The sequence below is a fragment of the Labrus bergylta genome, chromosome 22, assembly GCF_963930695.1.
Source record: "Labrus bergylta chromosome 22, fLabBer1.1, whole genome shotgun sequence".
NCBI lineage: Eukaryota > Metazoa > Chordata > Actinopteri > Labriformes > Labridae > Labrus > Labrus bergylta.
The window spans coordinates 9,107,513-9,128,852 of record NC_089216.1 but is presented as its reverse complement, the minus strand read 5'-3'; the positions used below and the strand labels follow the sequence as shown (position 1 = coordinate 9,128,852).

General features: G+C 43.3%; 1 protein-coding gene across 1 annotated transcript in view; it reads right to left on the bottom strand.

Annotated features, from left to right (window-relative positions):
* dhx15 (DEAH (Asp-Glu-Ala-His) box helicase 15) overlaps positions 1-19,677 on the bottom strand; it is a 29,098-nt gene extending 9,421 nt beyond the window's left edge. The window contains exons 1-9 of the mRNA XM_020630455.3: positions 19,514-19,677; positions 17,423-17,795; positions 15,952-16,145; positions 14,943-15,102; positions 13,433-13,651; positions 8,409-8,576; positions 1,893-1,979; positions 1,324-1,473; positions 753-861 (exon numbers count right to left, since the gene is read on the bottom strand). Coding sequence (XP_020486111.2) covers positions 753-861; positions 1,324-1,473; positions 1,893-1,979; positions 8,409-8,576; positions 13,433-13,651; positions 14,943-15,102; positions 15,952-16,145; positions 17,423-17,795; positions 19,514-19,518 — 1,465 coding nt within the window. The 5' untranslated portion in view covers positions 19,519-19,677. The remainder of the gene's footprint in view (positions 1-752; positions 862-1,323; positions 1,474-1,892; positions 1,980-8,408; positions 8,577-13,432; positions 13,652-14,942; positions 15,103-15,951; positions 16,146-17,422; positions 17,796-19,513) is intronic.
* Between the last annotated feature and the right edge of the window lie 1,663 nt (positions 19,678-21,340).

Here is a 21,340-nt window from a genome sequence, read left to right as displayed (position 1 = left end):
GTTCCCCAAGTGACACAAGCAGCCCAGATTAGAACTGAACTCTACATGAAGTTGAACTGTCGACCCCAGTTCCCCAGGTTGGTTTTGATGGCGACAGCAAGTGGGGTTTAAAAATCCAGCTTTTTTTTTTTTTTTTTTTTTACAGTAATACAACAAAACAGCTACAGGTGTGTTGGTTTATAGTCTGAATGAGAAGTCAGTGAGTAATGATTGCAAACAAAGACTATTTCACGCTGCTCATCACACCAGGAGTTTACAAACATTTCAAAGTGTCACAAAAGTGTCGATGGACATTTGAATCAGGAGCCACAATGGCGGAGCTTGCAACTACAAATGAAAACTACCACACAGCAAGTAACAAGCAAGTAAAGCAAGAGGAAAGTTTGAAGACCATAAAGAACGTCACAAAAGTGGTTTGATTTGGTTCATAAGATGCTTAAACAGCCTCATTGTTTTTCCATTAAATATTTTCAGTAGAAAGAAGTTTTTCACATTTGTTTTTGGGACTGAATCTAAGGCCATTCATGCACATTTCTGTACTTACTAGAGCTGCAGTGATTAACTGATTGACCAACTAATCAAAAGAAAATGAATTGCCAACTTCATTGTTTCTGCATTGTCAAACATTGTTGTTCACAGTCTTCTAAAATTAGAGGATTTACAGATTTTGTGTTAGGCATTTGAAATGTCAAATAGCCTGCTTAGAGTAAGCCTTAATATCTTTTTTTTTTTTTTTTTTTAATTGAACTAACCTGGTGGGTCCATGAAGTCGAAGTGCACCAGGTCATCTATTCCCAGTTTCTTCAGCTGCAGCACCACAGAGCCCAGATTGGACCTCAGGATCTCTGGATACGTGTTGTCCTGAGCCAGTTAAGAGGAGCCAGAGAAACCAGAGGAACAATTCAAAATGAGTTAGTCAGGGTTCTTATTATCTCCTGGTGAATCATTCATATGCCAACTTAAACAGAGTCCGGCAGTCGAGGGTATCTGAAAGGCTATTTAACTCGTTAAAAAAAAAAAATTCCCTTTGCCACTCGGCGTGACGTGAAAGAATTAGCCTGCTAAAGAGGAGGACTGGGCCTCAGCAGGTCCATTTGTCACGAGGTTGTCTGCTTCTTTAGCGCAGGTAACGAGGGAAGGGTTGAGACAGTATGGTTTAACAGCGAGCTCTTGGAATGATAATTCAGCTGAACTGAAAATCATAGAGTTCGCAGAGCAAATATTGCATGATAGAGTTGGGTTTTTTTTTCCAGCTAGAGGGCTGCTTTAGGGGAACACAAAGCGCTTGTGGAATTGACAGAATGGGAAAAATCAAAAATCTACCTCCATTTCCGTCTTGTAAGCTTTTTCCGTGTAAAGACGGAAACACTTTCCTGGGCATGTTCTTCCAGCGCGACCTGCCCTCTGCTGGGCTGAGGCCTTGCTGACGGCTGTAACCAGGAGGGACTCCACTCTGATGCGTGGGTTATACACCTGACAGGAAAAAGGGAAGGACACATTATCAGGTACATTCAAAAAGAAAAAAAAAAAAAAAAGAAGCTCAAGCTAGGTTGATTTTGTAGGAGAAAAAGTTCAGCGCATACATGCCCATAACAAACTATATATATATATGTATAAGCAGCTTACAAAAAATAGTACAATGACACATATAAAGAATCCACCATGGTGCATACATAATCCCTTCTAGCGCCATGTGTATGACTGGGCTCCAGGCTGGAGAAATGTCAGAGGAATAAATAACTGGCTTTTCCATCTTTGCTGCTGTCAGGTGTGCAAGAGCTTTGTTTATCTGGGGATTCTCTGGAAACAGACGCAGATAATCGCAGCAGATAAAGGAGAGGCGGGAGGGAGAGGACGGGGGTCGGTTGAGGGAGAAAGGGAGGAAAGCTAACCTTTTGCTTGGCAAATCCGGGATCAATTACAAACACGACGCCATCGATGGTCAGGGACGTCTCAGCGATGTTTGTTGACACGACGACCTGCGGAAGCGAGTAGAAAGGTGTGTGAGGAAATGATCCTCCTGGTGTGTTTGAAAAAGGGACCTTACACAAAAAATTTTGAGTCAATTTCATATATAATCATTAATATGAAGCAAATACATTCCTACAAACATTCACATACAGTGAAATCAACATCTTTGGTTAACGGTCAGGGATTTAGGCAGCTTCTTAAATAATTAGATGATAAAGTGCAGAATTCCATCATGGCAGTGTTAAAAGGTGCCTCCTACAGTCAAACAAAGCGTAAGTCTAATGATTTAGTGCAGCTGAGTTTAAAGAAAATCATTGTAATTCTTAAGCATGAGTAAGAACAGAGACAAACAAGTGCAGATATCAGCTCTGCTTTAACTCAAAATATATTCCCTGATGCGAGCCAGTTGACTGAAGAAGCTTGTAGAGATGTCACTTCAGTGCACTGTACACTCGCTGTCTAACTGTCTAATGCAACCCAACAGGGGAGTACCACAACAGTGTCTGCAATCAACTTCAATGTGCTATCAGGGAGAGAGCTAGCTTGGTGCTCAGCATCCCATCCAAATGCATTACCTCTGGCCTCTTTCTGTTCCGTCTCTGTGTGTGTGTGTGTGTGTGTGTGTGTGTGTGTGTGTGTGTGTGTGTGTGTGTGTGTGTGTGTGCCGTATTGTGCTCTAATTATGGTCTCCACAGTAACTGTTCAATAGTCCATCACTCGCTTTATGATATAGAAAGGTGGTGGGGTAAACATAACATCATAGAGCTTGTTTTTTCTCCTTTAAATACCAGAATTTTAAAAGGAGCAATATGCAAGATATCTACTGATTTAAATCATAGAATGACTTTACTACATCGTCAGATATTAACGACTATGTTGAAGCTGTGGCTTCTCTGACAGCAACGCGGCAGCCAGTGTGTCCTCCTTCTATAAGTTTGGACTCTGGTCCAGGATGGTCTGTATGTGTTTGTTTGAAATGTTGCAAAAGCTCTGACAGACAAACACTGCAATGCATGAGTGGAGGGGGCGGGGGGGGGAAGCTTTGTTTCTGCAACAAAAAAAAGGAAGTGGGTAAACCGTGGATGTGCACCATCTCTCGGTCTCAGATCTTTTTCTATTACAATTATCCCAAATAGCAAGACCGTCTAGGAGAAATGACAGCTGATTCAGAGCTAAATAAAATATCAAATGAGTCACTTCACCCTATGGGTCTGTTGCTGTCAGCATATACACAAACGTGGAGGGGGGGGAGACAGATATGCAGCTGCTCTCATGCGAACCTTGACCGCCGCTGGGATGATTTCTCCTTATATAACAGCTGAAACAGGACCGGACAGAGAAGCCCTTTAGATTCATCATAGCACTTGAGACCGCGGTGGCCGGGTCACAGCCCACTCAACTGGCAACTGCCACTCCAGAGTCGTAGTTTAATATACAAGTGGGTGTTGGGGGGGGAAAAATGCCTCTCCACACTTCAATATCTTTGCCTCGCTCACTTGGCCTAACATCTACGAGGAGAGGGACGAGATGCGGGCTGACCTGCGCGGACATTTGGCCGGAGCCGTGCTTTCTTGGTAGTCTTTATGATAAAATGCCAAGCAGAAAACCAAACAGTCCTCTGTAGTCTTTGCTGATACAGGTCCAAAAGGACCAGTTTTGCACACTTGACACACTTCCTTTGTAGCTGTGCCTCTTCAGCTGTCTTCAAGCTGTGAGCCTTACAGACTTTTAAATCCCACCTTTTAAGCGAGGATTTCTCTCCAGCCTGAGAATGCCTAACTGTTTAGTTATTAATGCCAGGGAGGGCCTTCCCCCCCCCCCCCCCTTCCCCCCCCCTTCGTTCAGCCCTCGACCTCGGGTAATTCACCTGTGGAAACGCACGTTCCCCTTAGTATTCAAGCAGCGGAAATGAAGGGATGGCAATAAATGTCTGTACGAAACTGATCAGGCAGCAGAATCTGGCAAATGGTTGGGTTGTTATTCATGGATTTCTTGGATGAATGGCGGTCTAGGTCTGATTGACATAAGCGCTCCATGATGACTTTGAGTTGCTTAATTTTGATAGACAACTGAAAATAGCAGCCGGCTTAGTGGAAGTTACACCAAGACCGACAGCTTGGTTCACAGGTTTAAGGTAAACTCATTTTCAGCCTATTTTCACTGTAAGAGCTTAATAACACATAACACAACATGAATCACTTTTCACAGGTTCTGCTTTTGCTGTCTCTGTTTTCCATCTGCTTGGAGGTCCTTAAACTACGATTGTAACTGCTTTGAAATCCAAATGAGCCACCTTGCTGATTGGTCAAGCAGACGCGGTCACAGCATAAAAGACAACAACAAACCACGACAGACATCTTTTTTGAAAAACTTGCAGTTGTATAAAACAGAACGAACAATAAAACAAACTGTATGGCTATAAGGTAGGCCTGCTTGATATAGTATAACTATTATATTGTGTGTATATATATATAGCCAACATGTGCAACAGCCATGTAGCTGGGAGCGGGATGCCAAGCCAATTAACTGAAACACGTTATGCTCCGACCTACAGTGTGTTTGTTTGTTTAGTTGCGAGTTGAGAAATTAAAAACTCACAAATACTCTTGACTATGTTCAAGTAGAATACATCCATTACTACATAAAAACCTATCCCATTGTCAACAGCACACAGGGTGAAGAAGAGCACGTCTGTGTGATAATTAACACACTGCATTTAGCTTGTATGACATATTGTGTATCCCTGATACAAAGCAATGACAAAATTACTAGATTGAATGTTCTGCTCTATTTCAGCGCACAAGCCAGCCACCACTGGAAGTGTTAGCGTGAGGGTCGGATGAGGTCCGGTTCAGTCTCATATTGTTACTGCAATCTAAGAACCAATCCAGCATATTGGTGAACTAGGTGTACTGACTGTCTTCTTGGTGCACAGCAGGTGATGGCCTGCATGTTCGTGGACTTTTAATCTGCATCTCATAGATGTTGATTATGTTGTACTGGTGTAGCTCACATAGAGTTCAGATCTAAGGTTCCATTATCAGTTAAACACTCCTTGAATTCAAGTTATCTCATTCACTACTTATACCTATGTCTTTTAATAAAAGTGGGGAATTAGAAAACTATCAATAAGTACTGACTGAAATGAAGCATTTTTATCATGATGTATTTTTTAGCTACATCGTCCAGCCCTACTTTTAATCAAATATGAAGCCGATAGCAAAAGTTAAGTTTATGTGAAGCCCCCGCTAGCAGGACAAAAGTTCCAGCAGTCGAAAAGGGCCGTCAATGACTCAGAGGTAGAGAGAAATCACATCTTTACGAAACCAATTAGTCACACTGTGGCAGTCTGAAATTAAAGTGGCCCCAAAAAAGGCAGCAGTCTATCAGACAGTGTCTTGTGACAGACACTATATGCCGACGACCATTGTCCCAGCGAGGGATGAAAGGCATTGAATGCTTCAATGTCCAGCTTAAAAAATGGACTAGGTGAGGCGGTCCTGCATGTTGGGACACAGTCGGTGCTCCAGCAGATGCCACACGCGACACCCTCTCACATTTCATGATCATATGGGTGGCCTCATTGACTGCATTGATTCTGAAGGATTATCCGTGCTGGGGCCATTACGCTGAACATAGGCCGGCTCCTTCCAGTCTGTTGCAGCGCGGGATAATCCTGGCTTCTTCATCAGTAATATCATTAGAGCATCATCTCTGCATGTTATTTCTGGGTTATTACCTGCAGGAGAGCAAGTGCTATGGCGAACGCGGCGCATCTTTCACACTCCCTGCTGCGACGCGCAGCCGTGTTGACAAATAAAGCTTTCTCTCCCGGCTGGGGGAAAAAAAAGAAAGGAGATTGTGCTTTGAGCTGCAGCGACGCACCCACATTCAAAGCTCACTGAAATGGAGACGCGTCGGATTTGCAGTGGCATTTGCGGCGTGTTCCGAACGTGACGATGCTAAAAAAAACAAAGCAAACACCCATCACAGCACTTTGAGACCCTGTAAAGCAAAGTGAGATTATAATCTTTGTTTGTAATTAGCCAATTGCAGCCTCGGCCTGAATGACTAAACTGTTCAAAAAAAAATAGAAGATCAGTGGCCTCCCTGCAGAAGCAGAGGAATGACAAGCTAGTGCTTCATGTTAATTGAGGGGTGCCTAATGCAGTCATTAGCATGCGCGGCGGCAGACGTGGCGAACCTTAATTCTTTTTCACTACTTTCTCCTGGGCTGGCTTGGATGACATCTCTGCGTTTTTTCTCCCCACTTGATGATTCGCATATTTCCTTCACGCACAGCAACTTCACATGCCATCGCCGCCATTTCAACAAGCACCTGACAAATTGATGTTGAGGGGAGAGGAGGGCATTGACTGTGCTAAAAGTGGCTGCTGGGTTGACAGTTCAGAGGTCGTCAGAGTCACGATATGCGCTTTTATTTCCTGTATAACTAAACTCGGGGGAGTCAGGGAGAAGTTGCTGCAGGGATGTTTACCAAGTGGAGGAGCCACTGTTATTCAGCCGTCTGCTGCCAGTGGAAAATCCTTTCTTCCCCCCCCCCCGACACTAATGGATGTAAACTTACTGTACAATGCTTGTACGACTGCAAGAACCAAATCATATTTAAACCTGTCCCTGTGCAGCCGCTACTCAGTTTCTTGTTCGTATCACTTTTAAAAGCAGAGGCAAAACACTGCGCATGATATTTCCACTTTTGAGAAAGATCTTATCCAACTCCGGATAATCACACAACTAAGAAAACTAAGCCTTTAAAGCTCAACACACAAAGCACACAAGCACACACCAGTCAGACAGAAAGCAGGAAGAGATGAATCTATAAACCTTGAGACGGAAAAGAAAGATGGTGCTATTAGGGCTGTGCCAGACTTAGACTTTTGACAGTCCAATCAGATCTGGCTGTTCAATACAAAGCTCAGACTATTCCATCCTCTTTTTTTTTTTTTTTTTCCCCCTGTCAGTTCCACACCATACTCCAATATCAGCGTACGTGAGTTCCACCTTTTACAATTAAGTAAAGTAGTTTCTACATTCACACTGTAAGCCTTAATGCTCAAATCTGATTTATTGATCTGGTCCTTTTTTTGGTTTGTTTGGCTGTCCCCATTAGATTCCTGTGTGCACTGTTCACTATCCTGAATGCACAAAAAGGACAACGAAGATGTCACACGCAGCACATTATGCTCTCAAACACAGGGCAGTTAGGATATGACCCTCTGAGTTTTGCTTACTCAGAGGAATCCTCCAAAATACTGATAAGGTCTCACACCTCACCGTCTCTCAAATGACCCCCTACATTGCAGCCGTCTTTCATGTCTGTTTTCATGAAGTGCGAGTGACTCTCGCCTTTGCATGTATTCTGACCCGGCTGCTCAGCCTGAGGTTGCATTTCAAACGATCCGACCTGTATGTGATTTAGGACCACATATGAAGTTGGCCAAAATCTGATTTGAAAAGATCGGGTCCCATGTGACTTCAGCTGATCGAAGTGTCATTTTAAAAAAAATCTGATCTGAGCTGGCCACGACGGACATGCAAAAAAAAAAAAAAAGAAACTTTAATTCACATCGTGGAGAATCCTACGTTACCAACATCACTTTAAATTGATTAGTTTGAAACCATTGTAATGTGTTCCAACTCCGACAGCCCCTGAATGATTTCCCTACTCATATGTCCGACCGATCCGCCTCAATTAGAGGGCTCGCAGCATTGAGTCATTCATCAACATCGTCCCCTATCAGATGCTAGGGGTGAACGTTTGCCCGTTCACAGGCAGTGATGATATTCTGATGCTCTGTCAGATCCCTGGCCAACAGTGTGGCAGCGCAGGTGGTGCTGCTGCTGCTCTGGTGATGAGCCCATCTGAATAGGAACTGTCACACGAAAGAGAGGAATTGTCTTGTGTCAGTATCAATAAAGAGGATCATGCACTCCTCCGGGATTAAGAGACTGAGGAAGCAGAAGAGGACTATTTTACGTAGCCCTAAGAGGTGTGTTTGTTCGTGATCAGCTCGCGTTGTGTGTGCTGTTCACATGTTTTTCGGGCAGCCAGAGGTCTTAGGACTCCTTTCTGAGCCGCCGCCGCAGCAGGGCCTGTGTAAATGTAGTGGAAAGATAAAAATGACTGAGAATGCAGTACTTTCCTCAGGCTCAGAGGGCGTGAGTAATACCCCAGTTATAATTTAGAGCAGAGAATCGCATGCTGACAAAAGCAGCATATGTTGTGTGAGTCAGTTCTGCGCTAAAGCTGAGAAAGAGAGGGGGGGGGGTGTTCAGTCGCTACCTTCCAGCTCTCTCGCACCTTATTCCCCATCTGGCCTTTCTTCAACAACCCCACTCTGTTTCTCCCCCCCACTCCCTCCCTCCCTCCCTCCCTCGGTGAGTGTTTCTACAGCAAAAGAAAAAGGCAGTTATACCTTCCTTCCAATGGCACCATTTGGTTTATTGGGCGGCGGTGGCTCGAAGATCCTTTGCTGCTGCTGTGGAGGCAACGTGGAGTACAGGGGGATGATTTTGATATCGCCGACTTCGGGGCCCAGGTCGTCGATCTCCCTCTTGATTCTTTTGCAAGCTTCGTCGATTTCCTAGAAGACAGAAAGAGCGACAGCGATATTCAGGTGACACTTACAACAGCGACGTCAAACAGCTCCCGTGGAACACCTGCACAGACAATGGCGGCGAACCTGGGTGATGGTGTAGGCGGCGGCGTTGGAGGGGTGGCCGGGGAAGCCGTGCTTCCCTGCTACAGTACATTTGTTCTCTAACTATCGCTCCATCTGACGGAGGAAATTAAACCTGGACTGCGGTATGCTTTGCTGAGCTCCCTGTGGCTCTGTTGTCAAATGCAGCAATCAAGGAAAACATGGATACACACACACACACAGACACACACAGAAACAGGCACGCACACACAGCCAGACAGACTCAAACAGGGTTCATTATTCCACAGTGCAGTATTGTAGAAGGGAATGTGAGATGAGACTGCAGCACTGATGCATAACCAGCGGCAAATCATGGCAGATCAGTTTAGTGAAGCTGAACGTTCTAGAGCCGGTGGGCTGGCAGACAGACTGAGGACCTGAGCAGAGCCAGGAATAAGAAAGCATGATAGTGAGCACGTGGGGGGGCTATGACCTACTCTCTTTAGGTTCAATTGAATACACTTTTAATGTAATCAACATGCCTACACATTCCAAAGGAAGCCCATATTCATAACCCATTATCTTTTATTTTACACACCTTTATACATACACTTTGAATCATACTTTTAGGTTTCAGGTAGTTTCTGTTAACCCCCCCCCCCCCACCTCTTTTAACTCCCCTTGTTTAAACCGTTGTCTTTGTTTCGCTAACAACAATCATTTAATCCTTCTGAAGCAGCACTTACTACTGTGTCACATTACAGCCTGTACTGTTGCACCACCTGCAGGCCCATGGGAGCAATGCAGCAGGTTTTCATAAAGAGGAGGCATAATGCAATGATGAACAACAGGGTGACGTACATTCTTTTTTTTTTTTTTTTGTGCTTCTTGATGGACAATGGGATGCATCAGAGCTCTTTGTGCATGCGTATTATATCTCATAGGTAAACAAAACAAGCCATAAAGACAGCTCAGACAACTTTGTTCCCTCCTCTAGAAACAAACTGTGCCTAAAATAAATCAAGCATGACTGAAAGTGACTTAATCTGTACGGCCGTGTGAAGCCAGGAACACTTGCCTCGACATGAGAAAGCACCAGGGTGACATTTCCTGTTTTCCTTCTGGACTGCGAGTGTGTTATTAGCCCTGTTTGTCCCCTCGTTCATCGCATTAAGTCAAACCCCGCTGATGGCCATGTGCCTCTTAATCAACACACTGACAAGTGGAAAACGGTAAATCTGAATGGATTGGTAAAATTAGCCGGGGTATTAATAGCCTATCAAGCCTCTGGATGCAGCAGCTGCCATGGAGAAATAAAAAAAAAAAGGGGACCTCTTTGCCAAAGCGCTGGAAGCAAGCTGGCTGTCTGTCCCTTAGGGACATCAAGACAGAGTGTGCCTGTGTGTGAGTGTGTTTGTGTATCTGCATGTGTGCCTGTGTGTGAGCTAACACATAGGGGGCAGTTGGCCAGTGTTGGGAACCTGTCCACCAGCTCTCCCTGCGACCCCAGCAGCAACAATCTACAGCCAAGCTAATAACCGACACATTTAGGCACTCCTCTTGACTAGCAAACAACCCCCCTGCCAATCCCCATGTTTTGATGTTAGCAGCTGAGGGGGAAGCTTAAATATTAGGACTTATCTTTGCTCAACAGCTGTGATAAGTTTCGACTTTCTTGTTTGGAGTTGATGCTTCAGTTCTTTTTGTTTGTGAAAGTGAAATATCTCAAAGCAAAAAATAAATAAATAAATAAGAGGGAGGAAAAGGGTCATGTGCATTTTGATTTGGTCTGAAATAGAAAAAAAAAAAATGTAACAGTTCATGGTTGGCCATGAATCTGCCTCCCGATCATTAGTCTACATCAAAGTTGCTGGGAGACTGAAGAGGTTAAGAAGCGCTGGAGGGATGAGCTGCAGCACCCTTTGAACACCCATCTCTGCCAGACCTACCACACATTAACTTCTTTAACCCAATTAGGAGGGGGCGATAATGAACTCACCGTGGGAGTGCTCTCGGTAATGCCTTAGCTTGACACAGTGCATGGGGGGTGGAATATAAATCAACAAATTACATTGAACTGCAGAAAACATTTGAACACATCGCCCCGAAAATATCTCAAGACTTCTCCACACATAAACAACAGTGACGATCAGTGTTTCGGGCCATCCGAGCAGCTGGGATTGTGCTAAATCTAAAATCAATCAGCATCCCTCGGTGGAGCCCACTTCAAACACTGAGCCCTCCGATGACTTTATCCCCTTTTGTAACAAGCCGCATATTGATCCTGCTTTGGTAAATGAAATCTGACGTAGGTGTTCTGACACGGTCAAGCTGCTGTAGTGTGACAAATAATTACTGCTAATAAACAACAAGATCACAACTTCATCCGTGCCGGTTAAGACTCTGGGACAGAGTACAGAGTATTTTTCTTTTCCACACACAAAGCGTTAAATCATCCAGGTTCAAACAGGTAATCAAACCAAAAAGAGATTTTGTGTTGTATTTACACCGGTTACATTCTCCAGTAGACCATATTCACACAGCGGACATACTACTGGTGATGTCACTCACGGTGAGAAACTGGAGCGGCTATGGACTGTATAAAACACGGACGTAGTTTCAGTGTCTTCACTCATTTGTTTCTAAAGAGACAGTTTGAGGCCAAGCAATGTTGTCCACCATATTGGAAATGCTATCTCAACCTAGGCAAAGAGTTGGGGCTGAGGCGGGACTTGAACCCGACGCTAAAATCTGTCAGTCATCTCAAACACACACACACACACAATTATGCAAATGTGTGTCCTGGGGAAACACGTTATCGTAGATGTAGGAAAATTAAAGAGAGTGCAGAATAACATCAGCAACAGACGTTTGAACAAAACTACATCATTCCAAAAGTTCATAATAAACATGAAGCGTCACAACCTTTGGCACCACTACACTCTCTGTGCCTCTTGCAATCAACTGGAAGATGGGGGGGGGGGGTTCAAATCTTATGAGCTTCTAATCTCAGCACTGTTTCACGTGGCATGTTTCTTGTGCTATTTTTGTCGTTTGTCTGTCTCCTGCAATGTTTGCACACTTTTTTTTGTCTCGTCTGCTCACCACACTTTGAAAAAAAAAAAAAAAAGAGACATTCTTGACCTCAAAATGTTCACGTTCTTGCCTGATCTTTACAGGAACGTCACAGGAACACCGCCACTGTGTGAATATGTTCAATACAACCGCAGGTAATAACATGGTCTTCTCCAACACTATTTTGTCAGGGTGCTAAGAGAAAAAAAAAACATGCCAGCAGCAGCAGCAGCACAGGTAGTGTTAGCTCTGACAGGCCTCACCCGTCCAACAGTAAGGACATGTCTTCTCTGTATGTGTGTCCATGTGTGCATTTGGTGTATGCGCGTGCGTTTGTGTGTGTGGATGCATGTGTGCATAGATGCGTGTGGGTGGGTGGGTGTGCGATTCCACCCTACTGTGACCAAATTCATCATTTTGGGCGTGAACCCTGCCCTCCATTACACATCGGTGGACAACATTTGCAGGGAGGGAAAAAAATAATAAATGACTTAATTTCAGAGATTCAGGGGGAGGGCAGAATCTGGGTCGCTCCTAGTTTTTTTTCCCCTCTCTCTCTCTCTCTCTCTTCGCTGTGCAACTCCTGGTGGTTCCCAGATAGACGCACTTACATGCATTAACATCTAACATGTGAGGATCCGTCATTTCAGGTGCAGAGAGGGCATTTGTGTGTCTGTGCTCATGACACTGTGTGCGAGCAACTCAAACTATATTATTCGATTAATATGCACAATGTAACCACGAAGATATATCACATCTTTGCAGGAGTTTATTGCCGTGTTTGTTTTGTAAGAAAAAATTCATGAAACTGAGGCTGAAATGATAAGTGGATTTAACAACAGAAGATTCAACTAAAACCATTTTGTTTTTATGTTACGTGTTTTCCTGCTTTTTAAAATAACAAGTTTAGTTTTGGAAATGGTAAAAAAAAAACTGCCAAATGTTTATGGAAAAGTTAATCTAATAATAGTTTGATACAATCGTTGACATTTTATAACAGGCCTAATCAGCTACTCTTTAAGAAGGGCCGGATTTGAATATGATTTAATGATTAGGTTGTTGTTATAATAAACACAATGTGGCATTTACAATGATCTTTTTTTTTTTAGGGCAAATGAATCTGTTTAATAACTGAAGATTTTCTTAAAATCAAACAGCACATAAACCAGAAACTTTGGCACAAAATAAATCTTGCTTTTAGTACTCGGTAAAATTCTATTTGTGAGTCCAATGCCCCGTGAAGGGATGCAGCTGCATGTTTCTCTTGCGCCTGTCAAACTCTCATCTTTGTGTCAGCAGACATCAGATCCTGCAGGACTGTCGGCTTCAAAAGTTTGAGTGCTTGGTCTGCACATTCCTTTGCAGACTATATCCTGTAAAACTTTTGATTTTTAAGATGCTGCTAACATGTAAAAAAAAAAAAATCTAGTTTTAGCAACTACAGCCACAACTGCTACAGTAGTGCAAACTGTTGTTAGCTCTGTAGGGATGCAGCAACGACTGTGAAGGTCAATATTTTCTTAAAGCTTTTTTTTTTTTTTTTTTTACAAACAATTCAGGGCCAGATTGAGTTTATAAACTGTCTGATTTGATCAACTGGGCGGCAATACAACATGTCAGCTTTATGTGTATCTAATGAGTCTTACATTAACATAACTGTGTAAATATCGCCTAAGACAAGCAAACACCTAACAGGTAAAGTTCCCTGTTTACAACCAACATACCTCTTGTCCAGTGAGGAAAAGCAGAACGTCCCCTTCATCCGTCTCGCACATGTGGATCTGGATCACCGTCCGGATGGCCGCCTCCAGGTAGTCCCGCTCCGGTTCTGGCGTGTAGAAAATCTCCACGGGGTGCGTGCGTCCGGGGATGGTTAGCAGCGGGCAGCTGTCAAAGTACACCTGAAACTTCCCGGCGTCGAGCGTGGCGCTCATGACGATGACCTGGACAGAGGGCGAGCGCGAGAGAGAAAAGTCTGTGAGGGGACGATGTATTCATGAAAAGAGGTGACAGGAGAGATGAAAGTAGAAGTGAAGAGTGCACATGACAGTGAGGGATTAAAGCAGTGAGCACTCGAGCGTGGAATGAGTTCACTTTTTATATTGCCTGATGGTCATTAAGGATAAGGACATTTACGAAGTAGATAAGGGTGCAACTACACAGAACAAAGATGGAGGCTAAAAAGCTTTACAGAATGGGTGACGCTTATTATAAAGAATTTAGGATAAGGGTGTTGGAACGGATTCAAGATGGCGCTTACAGTGTGAAAGTTGGCATTCGACTCAGAGTCAGTGACCTACACGCAGCTTCCGACAGTCCTTGTTCCTGATGTTGAGTACACAATGTTCTCTCCGGAGCCATTAGATGGAGCGCATTAGGATTCTGATGGGGGAACGCGTCTCCCATTTTCAATCTCAAACATTTTCAGGGGCCAGTGTCTCGGCATTTCGCTTTACGCTCTGCGAGACATCATAATTGCTCTTAATCAAGGCAAATTAAACTTTCCAATTTGGAAGGGGATAGGGATGAAGGAGATAGAGGGGTGTGGGTGGGTGATCATTCCCAATAACCTAGACCTCATTTAACAGTCCGCGAACAACAATCTAACCTTTGATTCCACGCTGACAAACAGCTAGTCATTATCCATCTGCTTTATGAGAACTACGTCTGGCACACTCTGCCGATGAAACTTTCGCTTGCCTGTACAACAACCATCCCCACCGACTAGTCGCTGTCCCCTTTTGATCACCTTAAAAATAGGGCTGACTCTGGGAACAAGCTCCCCTAGTGCTGCAATTTCTCCACCCTGAACTGATACACAGCTGTCAGACGCGGGGACACTGTCGGGGTAAAAAAAAAAATGTGACAAAACAGAGCAGTGACAGAAGAGGGACATTAACACTGGCTGACACTGAATTTCTCCTCCGGGGAAGAAGAAATATTTAAGGCTTTTACAGAGTTTTGTAAGCATTAAGTGGGACATGTTTGTGCCAACAAATCACAGAACTGTCAGGAGGGCTTCCAACAAGAAATGTTAAGATTGGACAGAATAAATGTGAGGTAAAACTCTCTTTTCTGGAATAAAAAGCGAATGTAGAAGTTGAATAAATAGCCACATTAGGATTTATATACACCGGCGTTAAAAGGACGGCAATCCTGAAACTAAGGCAGGAAAAGAAAGCAAGCTGTTTTTAGAGAAACACCCAATAAACAGATTTCTAAAACCACTTTTACCTTGAGGTCAGGCCTCTGGCGGACCACCTCCTTAAGGACCCCCATGAGGATATCCGTGGCTAAAGTGCGTTCGTGGGCCTCGTCCAGGATGATGACGCCATAGCGCTCCAGCAGAGGATCGTTCATGGCCTCCCGCAGCAACATTCCATCTGTCATGTACCTGTTTGAGCAGAAGACGTGAGGTACAAAATATCCACACAGCAAATATACCGTCGCCCTGACTCTGTGTGAAGAATATGAAAGTTATAATGTTGAAAAAAAATACGACCACTTCATGAGTCCTCACGGTGGCGCTTACAACTTGGAAGAGGGTTACTTGAACGTAAGTTAATTTGCCAAAAGAAGACGACAGCGAGATAATGTCAGAGAGCGGTAAAAAGACATTAAGAGGGGAAACTGACTCTGACTTGCAGTGAATAAATACTCTATCCTGAACTTTACCTTTTTTAGGAGCATTCTATATTCTTTAGTAAATCAGATATCATGATGCATCATTATGATTGTCTTTCAACATGTCAATTGCCGCAAAATTGCTGTATTGCGATATAATCTAAATCATGGGCGACCAACGACGTACCACACCCTGTAATTCCTACCCGCAGAAGATTAGCAAGTTTTTGTCATCACATACTGTACATGGCATTGTCTGAGTAAAACCATGCTGCTGAAATGATCTAGGACAGCTTCAGTAAAAGGCTCATTATCACGACCTGTGTCTTAAAGTTCCTGGTTCACTTTGGTCAGATACTAGCCACAGGAAAATCTGATTTCTTACATATTTATTATGGTGAAAAATATATTTTACAACACTTTTAAATGTGTATAGGTAATTCATTTTTTCTGCTATTAAATGTAAATCATGATAATATTTGGGTCTGAAGTTGAGTACTTGGGTAACTTAAGATAACACGCTCCTACTCTTGTCTTCTTCATTCCAGTCCAGCTCTTACACAGTCGTTGCTTTTGGTTTTAAAAGCGGAGGCTTATATTTTTGAACTGGCTTTCTTACTTGAGTAGTGTCTTGGCGGAGCTGCAGTCCTCAAACCTGATGGAGTAGCCCACCTCTTGGCCCAGCATGACATCCATCTCATCAGCCACCCTCTGGGCGACGCTCATAGCAGCTACCCTCCTGGGCTGAGTGCAGGCCACTGCTTTCTTTGGCCCCTGCATTGACCGCACCATGTTCACGCACCACTGAGGGATCTGAAAGACGGCAGAGGAGGAAGTGTTAACATGAAAAGCAAAGCCGATGATTTCATAACTTAGCTGCTTCTCCTTATTCTTAACCACAGTTTACTATTTTCTTCAAAGCAAAACATTGTGACAGTGATATACCAGTGAACCTTTTTCCGTGACGGCATGCTCTTGCTGTGAGCTTAATACAAAAGCATTTGCTAAGAGTCCCAAACATAGAGCATTACTTCTGCACCATTGAGGTTTGAGGCTTGAGGTTTTGATGACCGCCCTTTAGAGATCATTCAAAATGTATCTTCGAATCAGAAGATCAAAATGCAGATGACACGTTTGGTAGAGATAGAGATCAAAAAACAGTATTAAATGTGTTTTTGGTAAATACAGGACCTGAACCTCACCATCAGGACATGTTTGAGGGGGACCAATAATATAACAAAGAGTAAGCTATTTTACCAGCTCTTTTGTAAAGTGTCTTATATCGTCCATACATAGGGCGCGCAATATAACTGGAAGGCTATCGTGGCTCCACAGGGCTGTATGATTAAATCCATTTTTTCTATTGTGAAACCTTATGTGTAATTTAAGCTACATTTGCATCAAGACAAAGTGAATGCAGTAATATTTTGTTTTGACTTGTTTTTCTTCCTTCAAAATTTGTGTTTTATTCTTTAATTCATCCGATGGCCATTCTTATCATTCTGTCATTAATCTAAAGAAAAGTTGCTATTATTTAAATGTTACTGTGGATTACTTTCAATGGCAAGCACCACCAATGGCAGTTCTGTAACGTGCACAAATGGAGCTTCTTCCTTAACGTGCATGTTCTGTCGATTTATTAAGAGGTGACTACACACTAGATATTCAGACTGGATTGTAGAGTTGAAAACCTCATAAATTAGTCTGTTGATGTTTTTCAAGTATCATCAATACAGAAAGCAGTGGAGATAACTCCTCTTCATTTGAGAAGTGTTTGGAAGATAGTTTGTATTCCCCTCAGGAGGCTCAGCCTGTGATTTACTTTAATCTTCCCTCTTGCACATTTTCAAAGTCAGAAAACCCAGAGCTCCTTCAAGAAGTTAAAATAAACCGAACAACCACACAGTGCGACTCAGCTCCACGGAGAAACTCTTCAGAATGCTTCACTTCATCATTGCAGCTGGTTTTATTATTACAGTTTTATTATACAGCTGAACTGTTATCCTTTATTGTTATGAGCTTAAGCAACATATAGACATGAAGCAAACTGTAGAGCATTCTTATGTGCAAAGAAGTATTTGTTATATTACCTGTGTGGTCTTTCCAGAGCCCGTCTCTCCCACCAGCACAAAAGACTGGTTCTGCGTCATGATGTCATTGAACCTCTCTTTGTAGTCCCAGACGGGCAGCTGCAGCCGCTTCTTCAGGATCTCGTAGTAGCGCGGCGTGTGGGGCAGGTTGGTGAACGGGTTGATCTGCTGTTGCGTGGGGGTTTGTTTCGGGAAGCCTCCGCCCGCTTCAGGTGGCTTGTTCGGCGCCCCAAATGACTTCCCATCTCTGTCCCGCACTCGTTCTCGTTCTCGTTCTCGATCCCGTTCTCGATCCCGTTCTCGATCCCGGTCCCGATCGCGGTTGCTGTGACTCAGCCGCTCCTCCCGGTCTCGTTCCTTATCACGGTCACGCCTGCGAGAGGAAGACGCGCAAGTTTGAGGACATGATCGCCACTCAAGAGGAACAACGTTAACAGGGCAGGATTGCACACAGACACATGTGCATGCACTGGAAGTTACTAAATCAGCAAAAATGAAAAGGACAAAAAGTCAGTCCATGTCAAATAATGTTAATGATGGAATGACTGTACTTTTCTCAACCACTGTTGTGCGTCAAAAAGAGTTTGGCAATAACCCAAAGTTGCAAAATCAAACAAAATCAAACAAGTCGACTCACATAAAACATAAGATAAGATATACTTTATTCATCCCAGCAGGGAAATTTAGGTGTTCCAGCAGCCAGCACACATACAAACACACAACACAACACATACATATCCCACCCATGAGCCCACAATACAGTTTGATACATGATATATCCAACTCAGGCTAAAGTTTAAAAGTGGAAACGGCTTCAGAATAGAGAACTATATGGGTTCACTCGTTGACTTCAAGGTACCACAGAGCGAGGTTATTCACGTCAAACTGCAGGGAAGCTTGGTGCACTGCACACGGGTCGGCTGTAGAAGTTGGCCTTTGCAGCTTTGTGGTAACATTCAGTCGTGAATGTCTTTTATTTTAGCGGAACAAAAAAAAAAAGAACTCACCTCTAGTGGACACACCACGTTCGACTTTGAAATACATAATGTATGCATCTGCACCTCCAGCATTGCAATAGCTTCTTTCTTTTTACTACCGATAACACACGTTCAGTTTATGTTTTGTATGCAACAAAAGTGACTGAATCTGAAAACACTGAACAGCAAACAGCTTGTCTGAAAGTCTGCACAGTCTTCTGCAGCCATGTCCTTGACGGTATGGGGGGGGGAAAGCTGCAGTGTCAAAGTTAGATGATGCAAGGCTCTGCTTTACTTAAAACTGAGACAATTGTCCAACTAATGCATGCAGTTGTAGTCACCCTGGAGGTTGTAATATAAGCACACATGTTGGTATAAGGTTGAAGAGATGATAAAAATAAAAAAAAATCCAGGGGCAGTGACCCTGAGCATCCTCTCCTGTGACATTCAGAGATTTTTGTTGGTTTTTTTTAACCTGACGTTGTGTCTTCTACCTTCTAACAAGCCTATCAGGTCTTCAAAGGGGACCCACATGAATACTTATCTTCACAGGGGGGGGGGGGGGCACTGAGCTCAGAAGTGGGAGGCTGCAGACAAGCTCATTTAAACGAAACAGCTAACATTTACAGCCCCCCCACGCTGAGTTGATGCATGTGCACCGGGTCATGCTCCAAAGCAGAGTTTCCCCTTCTTAAAATAATAACATTAAAGCAGCAAGCTACCTGCAAACAAACACTAAACATTACAAGTCGACTCATGCTTTGCTTTCTTTGATGAAACCAGGAGACAGACTAGCACTGGTTAGCATGCTTGTTAGCCACGTGAAGGTAGCTGTCTGCTTTAGCTGTTTGCTAAGCATGCTAACTAGCCACTTTGCTGCATGGCACACATGCATGCATATCCATTCCCCTTCAACAGCGACCATGTATATATATATATATTTATGTATATATATATATAAAACACTAATTGGTCGCCCCCACTGCAGAGGTTAATTCCCAATGTGTTGACCTACAGCTGAATTGGAGTTAATAGCTGAGCATTAACATTAGCACGGCTAGTTAGCAACAGGGCAACAACAAACACTGACAGATTTAAAAAACGAAAGTCTCACCTCATGATAACTATTCCTCCACAAAATGAGCAGAACGCGTCGTCTGCGTGAGTCCACGAAGAGAGAGTGCTTTACACAGAGGAGGCTCCAGCGTCACTGAGGACTCCACATGATGCTGTCAATGACCCCTGTTTGCAGCGACTACAGGCTCAATGCAGTGGTTTTAGGGAGGAGGGGGGGAGGGGGGCAGGGGGGGGGGATGCTGTTGTGCCCGCCAAACCACGACTGGTGCCTCGCCCCCCTTCACTTCAACATCTTCCAGCCTGCTGCTGACTGCTGCAGCCACTGTCTCAAGCAAAGAGCAATACAGAATTAAAAAAAAAAAATAATAATGCATGGCACATTTTAACTACTGCAATACTAATACAATCAGCAAACCTTTTAAGAATCCACATACTGAATAATTGTTAGATTTGCATGACTTTATAATTGTAGAGGTTGAAAGAAGGAGTTTAATCTCTTCTAACAGCCCTAGAAGTAAAGATTTTCATGATCATCACTTTTACAGACTGGATCAAATGCATGTCTTCATAATATACAGTCTCAGACCAGGAAAGATGAACCTCATTTATGTATATTGGACTTTAAAATACATTCAGCATACAATAGCAAACCTTTAAAATCTAGAATCCAGATACTGAATAATTAATAGCGATAAATAAATAAGATTTGCATTACTTACTTGTATTTTATTCTCCATTTGTCGGCTAAATTTGGACATTCAATTGGTCTTTTGATAGCTGATGACGCCACTCAAACCTAGGTTTTGGGTAAGATGGAGCTTACGCATTGGGTTGATGATGGGTGATGATATTGACTGCTGTAAGCGTGTAAGTTGTTTCATTAAAATTGGGTGGCAAGGGTGCTAGTACACATTTTAACGGAGGGATCCAGAAACAGGCCTTCGATGAAACAGAATGATTGAAATGAGAGAAGGCAAAAATATCTAATAATTTCACTAAAAGAATTCTTATCAAATGATTCTACAATTCACTTAGCAGACGCTTTTCTCCAAAGCGACCTGCATCAGAGAGTAAGAACAACACAAGCAAGGATCTAGAAAAAAAAAAGGGAACAATGTCAGTGAGAGCAAACGATCAGCTTTGAGTCCGATTGGACACACAGGTGCTGACAGGAAGTGACCAGAGGCAAAGCACAACATTGACGACAGTTCTTAAGAGCTCTAATCAGTATAGAAACCATCTTATAAGTCGTCGTGATCAAACAAAGACAATCGTGACAATAATTGAATAACCATATAATCATCAATAATATGGAGACCATCATGATTAAGTTAGCAGGTGTTCATGAAAGAGCTGGGTCTTTAGCTTTTTCATAAAGGTGCAGAGGGACTGAAGTTCATTCCACCACCGGGGGGCGACAGAGGAGAAGAGTCTAGTCAGAGACTTAGGACCCTGTTGTGAAGGTTGGACACCATTAAAAGTGTTCAACAGTATGCATAGGCCTACAGAATAAATAAACTAAATTTTAAAAGAGCATTTCATTGTGACTCACATTATTCCTAAGACGCTGACTAGACTCTTCTCCTCTATCGCCCCCCGGTGGTGGAACAAACTTCCAAACTCCATTCAATCTGCAGTGTCCCTCTGCACCTTTAAGAAAAAGCTAAAGACCCAGCTCTTTCATTAATACTAACTTAATGATGATGGTCTCCATATTATTGATGATGATCAAGCTCTATACTGATTAGAGCTCTCAAGAACTGCCGTCAATATTGTGCTTTGCCTCTGGTCACTTCCTGTCAGCACCTGTGTGTCCAATCAGACTCAAAGCTGATCGTTTGCTCTTACTGACATTGTTCCCTTT